Below are 18,759 nucleotides of genomic sequence, written 5' to 3' on the forward strand. Positions count from 1 at the left end.
CTTAATCCGTAACTGTGAGTCAACATTTTCTCCTTTTGTTCTTCAATTCCTCATTCTTCTTCTTCTTCTTCTTCTTCTTCTTCTTCTTCTTCTTCTTCTTCTTCTTCTTCTTCTTCTTCTTCTTCATCCTCATTTTCATTAGTATTCACAAAATCAATAATACCAGGGTCAGTTAGTTCAAACAGCTGATCTTGTGCAGACCACTTACATCTTCAGTCGTAGCATCCTCACAGCCAGGAATGCAATTCAGTAAGCGCATAACATTTTCCATGTCTTCTTGTGCCACCTCCTCTCGATGTTCAACCTCACTCACCAATATGTTCCAAGACTTTCTAATGTTGTTGTTTCAACTCTTCCCAAGACTGCACTATCCAGTATGCCACGTCTTTCATGTTGATTCGTTTTAACTTTTCTATCATGTCGTTGCCATTGTCCATTTCCTCTATCAGGGATGAAGGGAGTTTCCGCTGATATTTCCTCTTCAATGTTTCCAGCACACCTTGGTCCATTGGCTGACATATGATGTCGCATTAGGAGGGAGGAACATGACTTTTATGTCATCACTTCTAAGTTGCTCTGCATTTGGGTGTGATGGAGCATTGTCCAGTAGAAGAAGAGCTTTTCTAGGGAGATTGTTTGAAGCTAGAAATGTTTCTACATCTGGAACAAACTGTGTAAAAAACCAGTCTTTAAAGATGTCAACAGACATCTAGGCAGCCTTCTGATTCATGTAATGGACTGGAAGAGCATTAACAGAAATGTTTTTAAATTCCCTAGGCTTCTTTGCTTTACCGATCATAAGCAATTTTGCTTTTAAGTTCCCAGTAACATTACTACAGGCAAGAACACTTAACTCTTTCCTTACTACGCTCGTAGCCAGGTGCAGACATCTCGGCTTGGGCTGCGAGAGTTTTTGATGGCAGCATCTTGAAATTTAGCCCAGTCTCATCACAATTAAAAATCTGATCACCGGTTAATACTTCAGCAAGAATTATTTTCTGAAATTCCTTTTTAAATTTCACAACCTCATCAGATTTAGCTGACAGTTTTTCTCCATAGATATAAAGCTGCCTAATGCCGTACTGTTTTTTCCACCGATCAAGTCACCCAGCACTGGCAGTAAAATTAGGGTCCCCTTCATTAAACTCCTTCTGGAAATACATAGCATTTTCTTGCAGAATGGGGCAGATATTGGCAGGCCCTTTTCTCGGTGTTGAGTGAACCAAAGAAATAGTGCTTCACTTACTTTTTCGTACTCACATTTTTTCATTGTTTTTCTAATTTTCAGTGCATCACTTGTTGCTCTGGTACAGCACTACTTTTCAATTTCTTCCCTCTTTTTTTCCAGTCTCCCACTGTAACACGTCCAACACCATAATCTGGAGCAACTTTTTGAAGAGCTTCCTCTTTGTCCAGTCCCTTTAATGCACTCAACTTCTCTTCCATAGAAACAACCACTTTCTTCTGTTTACTCGCCATACTCACCGAGGATTTGAAAACTATAACATATGCATCCAAACCAATACTACAATGAATAATGACTAAGGAGTCACTGCACCTGTCCTTGAGAAAGAAACCGGTCCTACCGCCAGCAGTCAGGCCAGTGCTTGTCCCACGGACGCACCCTCCACACCAGATGTCCCTGTCTCCACCAAAAGTTCGAATTAAGTCTACCAGTGTCGGATAACACGGAATGTCGGATAAGCGAAGGTCGGATGAGCGAGACTCTAGTGATATACCGCAATAGTTACCACATACACTGTGATCACCTTTCTTTAAAATTATGATGACAGTGGCATTTTTTAGTTTGCCAGGGACTTCTCTGACTTCCCAAATTTTGAGGATGAGAGTGAAAACCCTCATTTTGAGTGATTGACCACCAGCTTGAATTAACTCCAGAGGGATGTTATCTGGGCCAGGTGCTTTTCTGTGTTTCAGACAATTGAGAGTTGCACTGAATTCTCGGTAAGTTGGCGGAACTGCCATCCATGGTTGTTCGGGATGCTGAAGCACATCACGAAGAAAGTCTTCATCAGCAGTGGAAGGATGATTTAGAAGGCTGGAGAAATGCTCCTTCCAATGCTGTAGGATTTCATGGCTGTCAGTAAGAGCGGATGAGTTGTTAGCTGTTTCCATTGTACCTGTTGAAGAGTAAAATGAACCATATAGCTCTTTTATTCCTGCATAACAGTTCCTCAGGTCCTGAGCATCAGATAGTTTCTGAAATTTCCTGGGCTTTCTGTTGCCACCAGGTATTTTTAATTTCTCTTATCTTTGTCTGACATGCTTTCTTCATGTTAGAGGAAGGATCTTGAACATGGGATAGATGGGCTTGCCTTTCTGCATTGTTGTGACACAAAATTTCCTCATTGTTGTCATCAAACCAGTCTTGTCTCTTCTGCTTTACAAAACCAATGATTTCCTCAGCTGACTTCTAGATTATCTTCTGCAAAGTGGTCCATTCTTTCTGAACATCATTTGTGCTAAATGGGTTACCTGTTAGTTGTACATTGATCATATTCTGAAATTCTGTGCAAAGGATTCATCTTGAAGTTTAAACATGTTAAACTTTCTTCCGGTCAAGATTTGAAGATGCCTAGGTAGTTTAGGGCATATGGAGATCCTGAGTTGATAAGTAAGGAGTTTGTGATCAGTTCAACAATCATCAATATTTGTTGCAGTTCTGGTAATAAGTATGTCCTTCTTATCACAATACTGTGTAATGACATAATCAAGAATGTGCCAATGCTTGGATCGAGGATGCATCTACGTGGCCTTGAAGTGGTTAGGCAGTCAAAACTGAGCATTGGTGATGAAGAGTTCCTGTTCTGCACAAAGATGGGCAGATGCATTACAATTGCCAACTCCTTGCTTAACCATCACATTTTGACATACCGTAGTCTATTATCTCTACCAACTCTGGCATTAAAATTGCCAAGGAGTAAGAGCTTATCTGCAGATGGTACCTTGGTGATAGTTGTGCTCAGCTGATTGTAGAACTCATCCTTTACTTCATCATCAGAATCTAAGATTGGAGCAGGCAGATATGCGCATCATAAAAGTACCTCCTGAGAGTGGAATGCAGAGAGTCATAAGTCTTTTGCTGATTGGAGTGGGAGTAAGTTGGTGATCAATAATCAGTTTAGCCTTCCCACACCACGGATGCAACAATTTTGCTCATCATTTCCCTTCCAGAAGATGGTATATCCTGAACCAAACTCAGTAATTTTGCCTTCCATGGACAGTCTGGGTTCACTCAGAGCAACAGCATCAATGCTGAGTCTAGAGAGCTCATGGGTAATGAGAACTGTTCTTCTCTCAGGCCTGTCATTATCTGACACATCAAGTAAAGTTCTCACATTCCCTGTTCCAGTTTTCAGAGTGTGACTCTTTCCTGCTTTTGATTTCTGACCGCATGAGGGGTGACCCGCTGGGCGTGGCTGCCCAGCCGGATATATGATGTGACTTCCGACGTTTAGCCCACCTTTTCTAGGGCCTTCCCCATGTGGGGTGGGCAGCAGTAATCCTAAACAGGCCTGCCCAAACACAGATGCAGGACTGAATTCATGAGTAGTCACAGGGTCTCAGGGGGACAACCATCACACATCTGCTGCCAACGTGTAGGTCAACTAGGGGCTTCCAGTTTCACCTCTAACCTGCCCCTACCATCCATATCCCATCGCTGCTGGTCTTTGAAAATAGTAAGTGACATTTGGAAGAAGTGCCACTGGCGTGGGCTTGTTTAAGGTGGATCTCAGCTTGCCAGGAAGTGACCCATGCACTGTGATCTTGGAGCCATGTCCTGTGGAATGAGACGTGCAAGATCAAACACTGAGACTGCAACGAACTGCCACAGACTCAAAGTACTACTGAGGTACTACAGCCAGTTCATCTAACATGACCTCTTCTGCCTCCACTACTGTTGGGAACCATTAGAGTGAGTGGATTCCTCCTTCACTCGTTTCGCCATTGGGCCAAACACTTGTGACGGGTTCCTGTGTTATTTCCTACACTGAGGGACCATCAACCTACCTAAAGGGGATCATCCACCTAATGCCGTTGGCCTCTTTAGGGAGTCAAGTTATTTACCACCGCCCGACACTCCACATTGAGTCGCTGGCTGTACGGACTTACTCCATTACCGTAGCGGATATCTGCCCAAATAGTTATAAAGGCCATCTAAATGGTCTTCAATTAAAAATGCACCATTTAAATCTAATGGTAAAGCAGAGTATTAGGAACATATCTAAAAAGTATCGTATTTTGTTTGTGAGTCTTGGTGGTATTGCTAGAAATGTGTACTAGGCAGGAATAGGACTAGAATCAAGTGGCACCCCATATAATAATGCTGAATGCTGGTCTGGTATAATAATATAGAAAGCAGGTCTGCTCAGTTTATTGTGATATCATTAGCCGAAGTGAGATATATCAGAGAAAATTATTTCATGCTATTCCTTGTACCATGTGCAACATTCCAGGCCATATTGCAGCCCTAAACACCTGTGGTATGAAGTCAGAGGAACCAAAGCAATGGGCGCCTTGAAAGCTGCAGATGATGTTGAAATATGAGTGTGGAGACTGATTAATATGCAGCACACCTGGATTCCTGAGTGACTTTTTGTGATGTGTCATAAGAGCCATGCACACAAGATATCTGCCTTCTTGTTCAATGGTATGACAGGATCCTGGAATATATATCTTTTTGCTAGCATTTTAATATTGCACCAACTCAGAAAGGTTTCTTGGCAAGGATGGGATAAATGTCCATGGCCTTCATTAACGTACATCCCCAGCATTTGCCTGGAGTGAAAATGGGAAACTATCTTCAAGGTTGCTGATGGTGCATTTTGAACCCACCATCTCCCAAATGCAAGCTAGCAGCTACATGTCCCAAACTGAACAGTCAACTCACTTGGTACCATTATAATCCTTCACAACTGTGAGTTCATTCTTTCTCAACCCACTAATTCCATATGCATATCGCTGAGATTGCTTTCTATCCTAAAGGCCAGTCTCCACTGATTAACATTTAACAACAAGTTAAATGTTAAAAGTGTTAAATGTTAACTGGTGACACCATCAATATGTTAAATGTTAAATACTGTTTCATAACATACTTAACATAAACACCATTGTCTTGGAAGGATAATATGCAGTTTCAATATATCACAATTCTCCCCCAATCAAAGTTACAAATGTACTGGTATAGCAGCTATATTCTGCATGGAGACATTCTTAAGCCATCTGTGTACCTGAATGGTGAGTCAAAACACTTTCACTATGTCCTTCCTTAATGTGCTTCCTCCTAGGATTAGGACTAGTGCACATGATACACAGTTGTGCTGCACCACTAAATGTCATGGGTGCATCATGATCTGTGCATTTTGCACATGCCATGCCATCCCTATTGAATGTGTTATTTCTGGCGAGGAAAATTTAAGGGTCGGCAGTGTTTGTGTCCCTTGGGGGGGAGGCTGTTAAACCTTAAGAGGATGCATTCCCAAGGAGCAGATAGGGGACCAACAAAAAGTATGGGCTGCTTTAGACAACCTGGAAATGAACCTGCAGACCAACAGGCAGCCTACCTCCTGGGGACTTTATAATATTTGGACACCTCTCTCCATGGCTCATATATAGGAGGCCTGAGCTCAGAGAAATGAATGAAATTCTCAATAACTATGGTGGAAAAGATGAACTTTGGTACAATGTAGTTGGCCAAAGAGGCAGCCCAGTACTCATGATCAATGTGAGTGAAAGGTATATGTTCTGAGTTTGAACAGATATCAGTTTTGTCTCGGATAGAAGAGCCTGGGATGCCAGACATACACTTTTCTAGGGGACCTCCCTCAAAAACAAAGGTTGGAATATGACAGTTGAGATACTAAAGTGCACGGTGGAATCCATGAAAATTGTGTATAATAGTGAAAATCATGTTGATGGCTGTAAAATCACATGACAACTTGTGAAACTACCCTCTTAATGGGGAGCCCTTTGTGAGATTTCCTCCCATAAAGTCTTCCAGAACCGTGCAAGTTGACCGTGTGGTTACGGGTGTGCAACTGTGAGCTTGCATTCGAGAGATAGTGGGTAGGAACTCCACTGTCGGCAGCCCTGAAGATGGTCTTCTGTGGTTTCCCATTTTCAGACAAGGCAAATGCTGGGCTGTACCTTAATTAAGGCCACGGCCGCTTCCTTCCTATTCCTAGCTCTTTCCTATCTCATCGTCATGTGATGGGTAAGCATGGAGTTGGCAATTGTAATGCAAATGGACTATTGCTTCTCAGACTATGTGCAGATCATGAACTTTTCATCACCAACACTCAGTTTCGACTGCCTAACTGCTTCAAGACCACGTGGATGCATCCTCGATCCAAGCAATGGCACATTCTTGATTATGTCATTACACGGCATTGTGATAAGAAGGACATACTATTACCAGAACAGCAAGAAATATTGATGATTGTTGGACTGATCACTTAACATGTTACAGATGTGAACATTGGTATTTTTAATATTTTACAAATAAAAAAACAGGTATTATTTTGTTTTTGGAAAAACCACTTAAAGTGGGGGTAAAAGGGACTGAAAAGGGAGTTGAATTATTTTTATTAGGATACTGATATGTCAAAACTGAAGATGTTACAGATGTAAAAATTGGTAAAGGGGATGAAAAGATTGAAACATTAGTTGAATTATTTGAATGAGGATACTTATACGGTATCTAAAAAAACCTAAAGATGTTAGGCGTGAAAATGGGTATTTGGAATCTCCTTTAAAAATTAAAAAAACATGCATTTTGTGGGGCGGGACCAACTTTGGGGTAGTGGGTGAGAAATAGGAGTTGAATTATTTTCATGAGGATAAAAATATCTCAAAAACTGAAGATATCTCAGTTGTGATAATTGGTATTTGGGAGCTCCTTTATGAATAAACACATATTCTTTGTTTTTGGAAAATTCACTTAAGGGAGGAGGGGGTGGAAAGAACTGATGAAAAAGTTGAACTTTTTATGAGCATTCTTATATCTCAAAAATTGAAGATGTTACAGACGTGAGAACTGGTATTTGGAATCTCCTTTAAAAATAAAGAAACATGTATTTTTTGTTTTCAAAAAAACATAAGGGGCTGAAGAGAATTGAAAAAGCAGGTAAAGCAGGTGAATTTTTTTTTTAAATGAGTACCAGAATATCTACAGTATATGTCAAAAACCTTTGCCTGCTGCCATTTCTTGATGGATACAGTACTTTTGCATCCATCTCTTGGCGCAGGCCAGAGTAAAGTGTAGCTTCCACCGAAATCCTAGTCTCATCCATGGCTATGACAATATGGAAGCTGCTGGGGTATGGGTTGTGCTGAGTAATGACATTCAGAGCACGACTAGTGCATCTGAGTGTTATGAAAGGTGTTTCTCATAGGGTCAGTCGTGCTGCAATAGCACTTTCTGACCCAGTGAGGAAAGCAATGGCAAACTACCTCACTCCTCGTCTTGCCTAGTACGCCTCATTTTGGTGCTGCCATTGGTTTTTGCGGTTTCCTTATAACCGCATAACCTTTGGTGGTGCTATTTGAGGATCCAACCAGCCTCTGGGCTGCTGACCTAACAGACAGACATGTCAAAAACTTAACATGTTACAGACATGAAACTTGGTACTTGGAAAGTCCTTTAAAAATAAAAAGAACATGTCTTTTTTGGTTTTGGTAAATCCACCTAGGTGGGGGTGGAGGAAGGGTTGATAATGGGGTTGAATTCTTTTCATGGGAATACTTATATCTCAAAACCAGAAGATTTTTCAGATGTGGAATTAGGTATTTGAAATCTCCTTTAAAAATAAAGAAACTTTTAAAATTTATTTTTACTTGAGAGAAGACATTCTCACGTGTACAGTTCTATGTCACATGGTCATCTTAGCCCCATAAGGCAATACCACAAACGTGGTTTACAAAGAGTTTCTGGGGTAAATGAAGCTCAATTTTTTGGTGAGTTCTTATACTTTAGGGATTTTCAGATAATGTCTTTGTACAATGCTGAGGAACGATTACTTTTATCAAATTACGAAATCCATGCGAGAGAAGCCGTGGGTAACTGCTGGTAAATAATAAGAAAAGGGGCCAGATATTACAGGACTAAGGGCTAGACATATACACAAACATATATACTAATTATGAAAACTGTTAATAATATTTTAACTCAAACTAGATGGTAAACCTGATAATGTTTAATGGAACATAATAATTACCTAGGTATTATGAAGTGTTATAATATTATCTTCTCTTCATGGTCTGTAAGCATGTAGGTCACTCCTGTTTCACTTATTCTAAAGAATTTGAATCTGTAATGAAAAGCTGCAATTTACTCTAACCATCCTTTTATACAGATATGAAATCATTACCTGAACAATCCTCCTTCATGCATTCCTCAACTTCCTCACTTGGTCCAGAACATGCAGTTCCAGACAGCAGAGTTTGTCCTTCTCTCTTAGATAATGATTTGACTTCATCTATGTTTTCACCTGTAAAGTAGTTACAAAAACTCACGAGTGGTTGTTTACAAATACATTCACATGTTTTCAGATTAGCTGCTGTTTTACATAGGTACTCAGTTTAATCAAACACAGGTCCTAGTTAACATTGCCAATGGTGAGCTGACATTAAGTGCTAGACTAGGTATCTCTAGCACAGTTCTTGAGAGCTTATGGTGTTCTTTTGTTGTTTTAAAATCTCTTGCTGTGGACACGTAGTGAACTATCAAACCTAAGACTGTTGGAGGAAGGGTGGTAACTTTTTTTAAACTCCCCAAAATAATTCAACTAGATGATTGCAAGAGTAAGGTTAAGCTTAATGCAGAAGGAATATATAAGTGAAGAAAGAGGTAACAGTATCCATCTGCCACATTAAATTAATCATAACATCCTGTTTATTGCTGGACACTCTAAAGAGGAAATAATATAATTTAAGCATGATTTAGGAGGTGCTGGCCCTGGAGTGTAGGAGTAGCATACCTGCCTCTTACCCAGAGGCCCTGGGTTTGACTCCTGGTCATATGAGGGATTTTTACCTGGATCAGAGGGCTGGTTCGAGGTCCACTCAGCCTACGTGATTATAATTGAGGAGCTATCTGACTGCGAGATGGCAGCCCCGGTCTAGAAAACAATGAATAATAGCCGAGAGGATTTGTTGTGCTAACCACACGGCACCTCATAATCTGCAGGCTTTTGGGCTGAGCAGCGGTCGCTTGGTAGGCCAAGGCCCATCGGAGCTGTTACACCATGGGGTTTGGTTTGATTTTATGATTTAGAAGGTATCATAGAGGTAGATCATGAGTCCTCTGGGTGATGTATGGCTGAGACTACATATCACCTTCTTCTCTTTTATTATTTATGCTTAATTTTCTTTAGCTTTCATTCCATTCCCTGAAGGGGTACAGCAGTTCTTTTAGAGATTGATGCCCTCTCTCAGGCCAGGAAATGTGTAGTGGTGATTTGAGGTGAGGTGAAGGTGAGAGGAGAGTGGCCATCCCGGCATTTGCTTTAGTGAGGAGAACAGGAAAACACAGTAAACCATTCTCAGGACAGCGATGATGGGACCAGCCACCACCTCCCAAATAATGCACACAGCATACATTATCTACAAAGTACTTTTCTGTTCCAGTACATTAATATAATATAATATAATATAATATAATATAATATAATATAATATAATATAATATAATATAATATAATATAATATAATATAATATAATATAATATAATATAATATTAGTACATTATGCAACAAGCGTATAATGGCAATAATTAAGACATAGGTATGTTTATAAAATGAGTGAAGTGAGTTTTATAATTTCCATACGAGCGTCTTAATTACCATTGTTGGTAAGTTGCATACAACTGTTTATGCTCGACGATAATTATAACTCTATTTTTTAAATATTCATAAGTTTCTGTCGAGATGTCGCTTGACAGTTGACAGTTGAGTTCACTGAACAGAGCGCAGAGCACATGTGCTGGCTTATTGATTTTCCGTGAGTGGATTAGAGACCTTGATATGTGTAAAGAAGTGGAATCAGAGATAAGACTGTTTGCAGAGGATGTTATTCTGTACAGAGTAATAAATAAGTTACAAGATTGTGAGCGGCTGGACCTCGATAGTGTTGTAAGATGGATGGTGGACAATGCTATGATGATAAAAGGGGTTAAAGTCAGGTTGTGAGTTTCACAAATAGGAAAAGTCCTCTCAGTTTTAATTACTGTGTTGATGGGGTGAAAGTTCTTTTTGGGGATCATTGTAAGTACCTAGGTGTTAATATAAGAAAAGATCTTCATTGGGGTAATCACATAAATATGATTGTTAATAAGGGGTATAGATCTCTGCACATGATTATGAGGGTATTTAGGGGTTTTAGTAAGGATGTAAAGGAGAGGGCATAAGGGCATATAAGTCTTGGGTAAGACCCCAACTAGAGTATGGTTCCAGTGTATGGGACCCTCACCAGGATTACTTGATTCAAGAACTGGGAAAAAATCCAAAGAAAAGCAGCTCGATTTGTTCTGGGTGATTTCTGACAAAAGAGTAGCGTTACAAAAATGTTGCAAAGTTTGGGCTGGGAAGACTTGGGAGAAAGGAGACGAGCTGCTCGATTAAGTGGTATGTTCTGAGCTGTCAGTAGAGAGATGGCGTGGGAGGACATCAGCAGATGTGAAGTTTGAGTGGTGTCTTTAAAAGTAGGAAAGATCACAATATGAAGATAAAGTTGGAATTCAAGGGGCCAAATTGGGGAAAATATTCATTTATAGCAGTGGCGGCACGTGACTTTCGTTACTGGGGGTTCAACAGAAGGAAAAATCTCCCCCTCAGTATCTCCTCTTCCCCCTGTCACCTGTGCCATGACTAAGTTCAAAAAATGGGCATAACAGTGAACATAATGTACATGCCTAAAATCTTCCCTGATGAGAACTTGCACTCTGAATGGTGACCACTCATTACATTTGCTCCATCGTAACCTTGTGAAATCAACTTATCTGGGTTATCCACAACTTCGCTCGAAGAAAATTTTAACACTCTGCTATTGTCTTAGCATCATGACCAGAGGGTGAGAGGAAACCCTGGAATCTTTCAACTGGCTTACCGTTGGGAAGAATGAAAACAAATTGTGCTGTAGTTGATATATCGGTGGTCCCATCTGTGATTACCGAAATGAAGTGCGCTGTGGTGGTTTCTTTTTTTCTTCTTTTCTCATGACAGATTTCGTACATGCACGAAAGCAAATTATTTTGAATGTCTTTTGAGGTGCTTTTGAAAGCAGTAGCTTTGGACAGATGGTCTCTTAATGCAACGTCAGTTTCAGAACCAAAATTAACGAGGCCTCGAAATATGTCAGGATTTGATTATTCACTTGTTTTGTCATGCCCGCACAATGCCATCTCAAATGCACCACAGAACTTTACACAGCACATAACGATTTTTCTGTACTTGATCGTTGTCTTTTTCCACAGACTGCCTGTAAGCACAGTCAGATTACTGATGGTTATCGAGTCTCCCCAGGAGATCGAATTGTAACTGGGCAAGCATATGAGATTTAGAACTTTTGTGTTTCTTTATTTTTTTTGGGACAAATGTCCTAAATCTACCATTCCGACTTTGGTCCAAGTCCCTTCACTTTCATCATTCATGAATCATTAAAAAGAATCACCATGTTAGTAATTTCGCACCCATAGATCCACCTGGTTCTTTTATATATCCATTCTGAATTTACGCACGATTTCATTACTTTTACTTTTAGGATGCCTCGTTATATCAAGATCAGGCATTGGGCGTCCGCTGGTATCCTTAATCTTAAGTTTACGCTCAAGAGAGAGAGAGAGAGAGAAGAAAAGTTTGTCTTCTTAAGTATCATATCACCGTTCAAACTCATTATGTAGCTCCTTACCTTTCCCGGGAACAAAGATTATGGATGCAACTACAGTGCACAAAAATACACACACGGACAAAATATTGTAACTTATTTATGTCCTAAAAATTAAGTTTCTGAATGGCACAACGGTGCAGAAAAACACTCACACGCTTGCACAGCGTACAATAATAATACAAATTATGATAACTATTGCAAACTTTTGTAAACACTAGCATCACACTTGAAAAACATGAGTAAACTTCAGGATGTATGTTCGCACTGTTCACAATGTTGGTAACTCAATTTTAAGAACTCCTATAGTTAGGCAATTAGTGTTTTCATTGGTATTACATTCCTGCTACTCTCTGTCTTGGTGATTTTTACGTTAATTTTCTCTCCAAAAAGTAATTATTCCAAAGAAGGCAAATGAATAGATGCTAAGTAAGTACTGATGTATTTGGGAAAAGACATCAATTGGAATTGGGCAGTTTAATGTGCTGCTGGTAGTAATGATGCTCTTCAACACTAGCGCTAGTTATGTGCACTATTTTCTGCTACCTGAATTCCTGTAAGGGCAACAGATGGCAGGCACATACTTACCCCCAACACCTCCGACAACGCGACTTGAGAGAGTGGCAAATTGCGCATGCATAAAGCTCGGATATCTGTTTCTGCAATATCCTGGTCTTGTCTACGTGCCGGCCGATGTCCCCCCGCACCTCGCCACTCCCTTCGCCTAGGTATGGACGGAGAGATCGCCTTCCAAGGGGGTTCATTCCAGACAAGTAACCAGCCACGGAACGTGCGCATTTCACAGGAGTACGAGTATATTACGGATAGATGGGCTAAGCAAGAGCTTCGAGATTGACATGGGAGTTATGAATATTAAGTAGTTGAGTACAATTTGATATAAACTGGAGGTTCATTGCTCCATTGCACTATACCAGAAACTGCCACTGGTTTACAGGAAGGGGAGTTAGGGATTGGAATAACCTACCAAGATAAAGGTTCAATAATTTTCCAATTTCTTTGCGATCATTTAAGAAAAGGCTAGGAAAACAACAGATAGGAAATCTGCCACCTGGGTGACTGCCCTAAATGCAGATCAGTAGTGACTGACCTTCAGCTATAAAAAGTTCTCTACATTGTGTTTCAAGAATAGCTAGTTACTGTAGCATGTGAACTGGTAGCAAACTTTGAAGTCCAAAGCTGCAGTTGCTCTGCATCTCCACCAACTCAGTATATTGTACAAAGGTCATATATGAAGATGATGATGATATTGATGATGATGCTAATCATAACTGGATCTCTGCTGGGTGATCTGTAGATGGGTTTCAATTAATTATATCAAGTAGGTATTTTGCTTTAACAGAATTTATCAGACAAGTATTTCCCCAAAGGTTTTACAAGACCAGCAGAAAGGACAAGTTAAGGAAAATATAAAAGTAAATCTATTCTGACATTTCACTTCACTACAGTCTATAATACCTTCTAGAGCAGCCAGTGAAACTCCCTCCATGGATTCAGGTTCCACTTCACGTTTCTTTTCAGTTATAAGACAATCTCTTTTACGTGTCTTGATACCAGGACCACATTTCACACTGCATTCGGACCAAGGTTTCCATTCTGACCATTTTCCATCTGAAATTGGATATAAAAGTCCTCATCATCATCATTATGAACCTTACTCACTTTGCTTGGACGAGGATATTGACAAAATGGATATTCTTATATTTAGAAGATGTGGTGGAGATGATTGTTGTTTGAAGGGGTTTGGACAGAAAGAAATGACTACAATGATTATTAGATTGAATTTAAAACAGGAAGGAAGAATCAATTTAAAATTTGAAAAAGGAAGGAAGAATCAATTAAAAACAATTATAGATTTTCTACATAAATAGGTATATCAAAAGAAAACAAATGTTCCCTGATTAAACAGCTACCTAAAATTTATAAATTTTTACCCCGAGAGCAAATGATGAGATCATTGGTAGTCTCGTTATCAGCTAATATGAGATTGAGTTTTTCTTGTAGATTAAGTTTGTTTATAAAGTCAGAGAGATCCTTCTACTCCCCCTGTGGGTGGGGGCAGTAGAATAACACCCACAGTATCCCCTGCCTGTAGCAAGTGGTGACTAAAAGGGGCCCCAGGGGCTCTGAACTTTGGAGCGTGGGTTGGCAACCATAGGGCCCTGAGCTGAGTCCTGGCATTGCTTCCACTTACTTGTTCCAAGTTCCTCACTGTCATCTATCCTATCCGACCTGCCTTGGCCAACTCTTGTTCTTTTTGACCCCGACGGTATCAGAGCACTCAAGGCCTAGTGAGTCTTTCATTTTCATGCCCATCGTGGCCCTTGCCTTTCTTTGGCCAATACTTTAATTTTTTGAAGTGTCAGATCCCTTCCATTTTTTCCTCTGATTAGTGTTATATAGAGGATGGTTGCCTAGTTGTACTTCCTCTTAAAACAATAATCACCACTACCACCACCACCATGGTAAAATCAGATTGACACAAACACACTGAGAGATTTTCTCCTGTTAGGAGGTAAGAGAGTGTGGATATTTCATGAACTATTACTCAGTTTATATAAAACTATGACTTCCTTCCATTAAGACAGGAAAGAGGTTTACCATATTTCAGTTGTCTTTCTAATTTCCCTCAGCTGGTTGGGTTTTCAGATAACTGGTCAGTCCAACTTGTAAGACTCCCTACCAGGTACATCCACAATTCTAGAGGAAAATATCACTTTTGCAACCTGGTCTGGTAATTCATTTTTCACAGTAGCGGTAATGGAATGAAATGCCGTATGGCTTTTAGTGCTGGGATATCCCAGAACGGGTTTGGCTCGCCAGGTGCAGGTCTTTCTATATGACTCCCGTAGGCGACCTGTGTGTCATGATGAGGATGAAATGATAATGAAGACAACACATACACCCAGCCCCCGTGCCATTGGAATTAACCAATTAAGGTTAAAATCCCCGACCCGGACGGGAATCGAATCCAGGACCTTCTGAACCGAAGGCCAGTACACTGACCATTCAGCCAACGAGTAGGACACAGTAATGGTGATCGGGAGTTAGAAGTGGGAGGGCACAAAAATTTATAGGGAGCAAAAAGTATCAGGGTTGAAGGGCTAGAGCAGAGAAGATGGGTGGGTTTAGGGCATAAAAATTGAAAAATATAGCCTTCTTAATGCACTCAGGGCAAATTTCAATAGAGATGTAAACGTTTAGTCTACCAATTTTAGTGCGGTAATAAGTGAACTATACAATAAAACGTTCACCAAAGGCACAATAATTACACATGTATTACAATTTAACAGAAGTTTGGCGTGATTATTCAATTAAAATGTCATTTAGAATTTGACTACACACTAACAATGTTACCGACACTAGATAGAATTACACAGACACATTTACTGAGCGAGACTGCCAGAATGATGAATGTGAGCAGCAAGAAGTTGAATCATACCTGGGTCCGTAATCTTAGCAAAAATATACCCCTGATACGTTCTTCGCAGCACAGGCAATTTTTTAAATAACTCTTAGGTTCTTCAGTCTGTCAAAACTTAAAAAATAGGTGGCTGAAATGGAATAAAAAAGTTTTTCTGCACAAAGTGTGTGGGGGTGGGGGGTGGGGGAGGCAAATCCCCACCTCACCTCCTTAATACTCCTCCCATGTGGCTAGAAAGTAAATGTGGAGGTGATTTTGGTACCAGCATGAGAAAGCCTGGCTAAAAGATCATGGATCTGGTGCACAAACTGGTGTTGCAGAAAACAAGAATCTATAGATTATAACAAGCTGAAAGAGTCAGAAGTTAATAAATGTAAAGAAACAAACTTGCTTCCTCTTTGCTTGTGTGCTGCATCTGACAGGGTTGTGAACTAGTCTCTGGCTGACTACCACAATGGTTACTCAGTGCTGTGTGGAGTGACAAGTGGGGGGTCGTGTAATGCATGGAATAGAAGAGAGGGAGGGATAGGAAAGTCCAAGTCTTGTTGACTTCTGTTATTTTGATTCATGCATCTGGTAGTGAAAGTTTTCAAAATAAATGGGAGAATGGAATTAAAGAGGATGTTAGTTTTCTTTTAGTAATTTCATTCAGTTTGCTAGAAGCATTTGAATGTCAATTTAAATGTATGAAAAACTTCTCAGTAATATTGAGTAAGGAACCCTTTTGCATAGTCTTAATAATATAAATAATAATATAAAACTGTGTTGGCATTCTTCCATATGATTACCCACAGCAGAGAACCTATTGTATTTAGACGTGTTTAGATTCTCCTCCCCGCTCTTTCTTCTTATTATTTTTGCACATTCAATTCTCTATTTCCATTTCTCTCTGTATTTTAAATTCCACCTGTCATTTTATTCAGATTTCTGTGACTGGCATTCCTCAATATAATTTGTCAACTATGCAATTGGGCACGATGTTTCACCTCAACACAGCTCAACTACTTTCCATGTTATATATGCTATTATACTAAAGACCTACTCATATCACATTTTATAATGAGGGAGCATTATATAATTTTTTAAAAGCAATATCTTGCTTCCATTCCATTTTAATCCTTAGTGAGTGTGACTATGTCATTTTTTCTGTTGTATATTAAAGTTTCAATGCAACATATTTAGTAACCGATTTTCAATTAAGGTATAAATACATCACAATCCTTCGAATGGAGAAATTAACTTAACATAAAATGTAATAGTCTTCATACTGAAATCCATATAAGCTTACTTTCACCAACACAATGTTAACAGAAAAACCTAAAAATAGAAAAAATAGGAAAAGTCTTCTCTGTTTTAATTACTGCAGTGATGGAGTGAAAGTTCCTTTTGGGAATCATTGTAAGTATGAAAACCTACAACCTCTTTTCCAGTCAATGACCAGGTCAGGGATGGGATGAATGAAGTCCCCAACTTGCGGCGAGTTGTGCCGGCTGCCAAAGCTTGTCACACTCCTCTGGGGCAATGATTAATGACAGATGAAATGAAATGATAGTGGAGAGTGTTGCTAGAACGATAGATGACAGGGAAAACCTGAGTATCCAGAGAAAAACCTGTCTGCTTCCGCTTTGTCCAGCACAAATCTCATATGGAGTGACCAGGATTTAAACCACGGCATCAAGCGGTGAGAGGCCGGCATGCTGCCGTCTGAGCCACGGAGGCTACATCATCTAGGAAAGATCTTCATTGGGGTAATAACATAAATGGGATTGTAAATAAAGTGTACAGATCTCTGCACATGGTTATGAGGGTGTTTAGTGGTTGTAGTAAGGATGTAAAGGAGAGGGTATATAAGTCTCTGGTAAGACCCCAAATAGAGTATAGTTCCAGTGTATGGGAACCTCACCAGGATTACTTGATTCATGAACTGGAAAAAATCCAAAGAAAGCAGCTCGATTTTTTCTGGGTGATTTCCGACAAAAGAGTAGCATTAAGAGGTAAGAATTTCATATTGTTCCATAGTGAAGTGAGTTCACTATTAAGTTGAAAGAAGATATATGATGGTGCAACCTTTCAATATTATTAAAATAAGAAATGTAAGTTTTAAAGGCTTGATTTGAGAGAAGATATATGATAATGCAACCTTTCAATACTATTAAAATAAGAAATGTAAGTTTTTAAGTTTTAAAGGCTTAGAACTTTTTAAATTTTTTGTTGGGTTTCCATAAACTTTTGGAAGCACAGTGCTGATTGGCACATATGTCTTGCTACTCTTCAAGAACTTGCTCCGTACTACATTTACGTATTTGATCTATGACTTCTTCATGATTTTTGGAACTATCAACAAGCAGCAGTGCTGACGCCTAAAATTATACAGTGCCTCATGAACTGCAACTGAAAAATATGTATTTGATCCTAGACTTCTTCATAACATTGAAATTGGTGAAAGTGTTATAGTGCTTCATAAACAGCATCTGACGGAATTATTTAAACTTCCCATTTTGTTTACTTGTGCATTGTCTTTTATACTTATTTGTGATCAGTTGAAATTTCAACACGGAGGTAGCAGGTAGGGACCCTTTTCACAGGTAGCCCTACCCAGGGAGTGGCGCCCCTGCCTATGTGAGTCCCAGAGCACACTGACCCGGTGTGTAACATTTGGTAAGGGTCCCAGCTCAGGGTTACGAGTGAAGACCTCAATGACTTCTACAGCAGAGAAGGTGGACTTCGGTACGGTGGAGATGGCGGAAGAGGCAGCCCTGTACTCAGGGATTAATATGAGTACAACCTGCTGCCTTGTAGGTTGAGGTGACTGGACACCAAAGGCTAAGGGAGAAAATCCTGAAAGAAAATCTCCATCTGTGTTAGGCTCAGCAGGTCAACACAGGGATTACTGAAGAAGTTGCTTTCAAGAATAATACGAGCCTCGGATGTAGGAATTCATGACGACGACATCAGTTTGGTGTGAATGACGGTTTACAGCCCGATGTTACACCAGCTACCCAAACCAAACGAAGACAAAGTATCAGAGTGGGAACATTAAATATCCTGACAGTGACAACAAAACTGAAGAGCTGGTCAATGAAAAGGAGGAAACTTCTGATCATGGGCCTGAGTGAAACAAAGTGGAAGAAAACTGGGAAAATGAATATCAGAATGGACTATAGTCTCTACTGGTCTGGAAATAAAGTAGAGTCTTAGAATGGAGTAGGATTTTTTAATACATAAAGACAAAGATGCTTGTAGTGAAGTTGAGTTTGTTAGTGAAAGGATAATTAAGTTATCTGTGAACTTAGGAGGGAAAAAGTACAATGTGATCCAAGTCTATGCTGCACAGGTAGGATGCTCAAAAGAGGAAAAGGCCAACTTCCTTAATAACCTGAAGAACACACTATGACAATCTAATTGTAATGGGCGA

At 39.8% G+C, this 18,759-nt stretch overlaps 1 protein-coding gene across 1 annotated transcript in view; it reads right to left on the reverse strand.

The window, feature by feature from the left end:
- The window catches only part of LOC136857018 (uncharacterized), a 164,203-nt gene that overhangs the window by 104,361 nt on the left and 41,083 nt on the right, over nt 1-18,759 (reverse strand). Inside the window, exons 6-7 of the mRNA XM_068224959.1 lie at nt 13,379-13,531; nt 8,391-8,510 (exon numbers count right to left, since the gene is read on the reverse strand). Of these exons, the coding sequence (XP_068081060.1) occupies nt 8,391-8,510; nt 13,379-13,531 (273 nt within the window). The remainder of the gene's footprint in view (nt 1-8,390; nt 8,511-13,378; nt 13,532-18,759) is intronic.

This window comes from Anabrus simplex, chromosome 1, assembly GCF_040414725.1.
Source record: "Anabrus simplex isolate iqAnaSimp1 chromosome 1, ASM4041472v1, whole genome shotgun sequence".
NCBI lineage: Eukaryota > Metazoa > Arthropoda > Insecta > Orthoptera > Tettigoniidae > Anabrus > Anabrus simplex.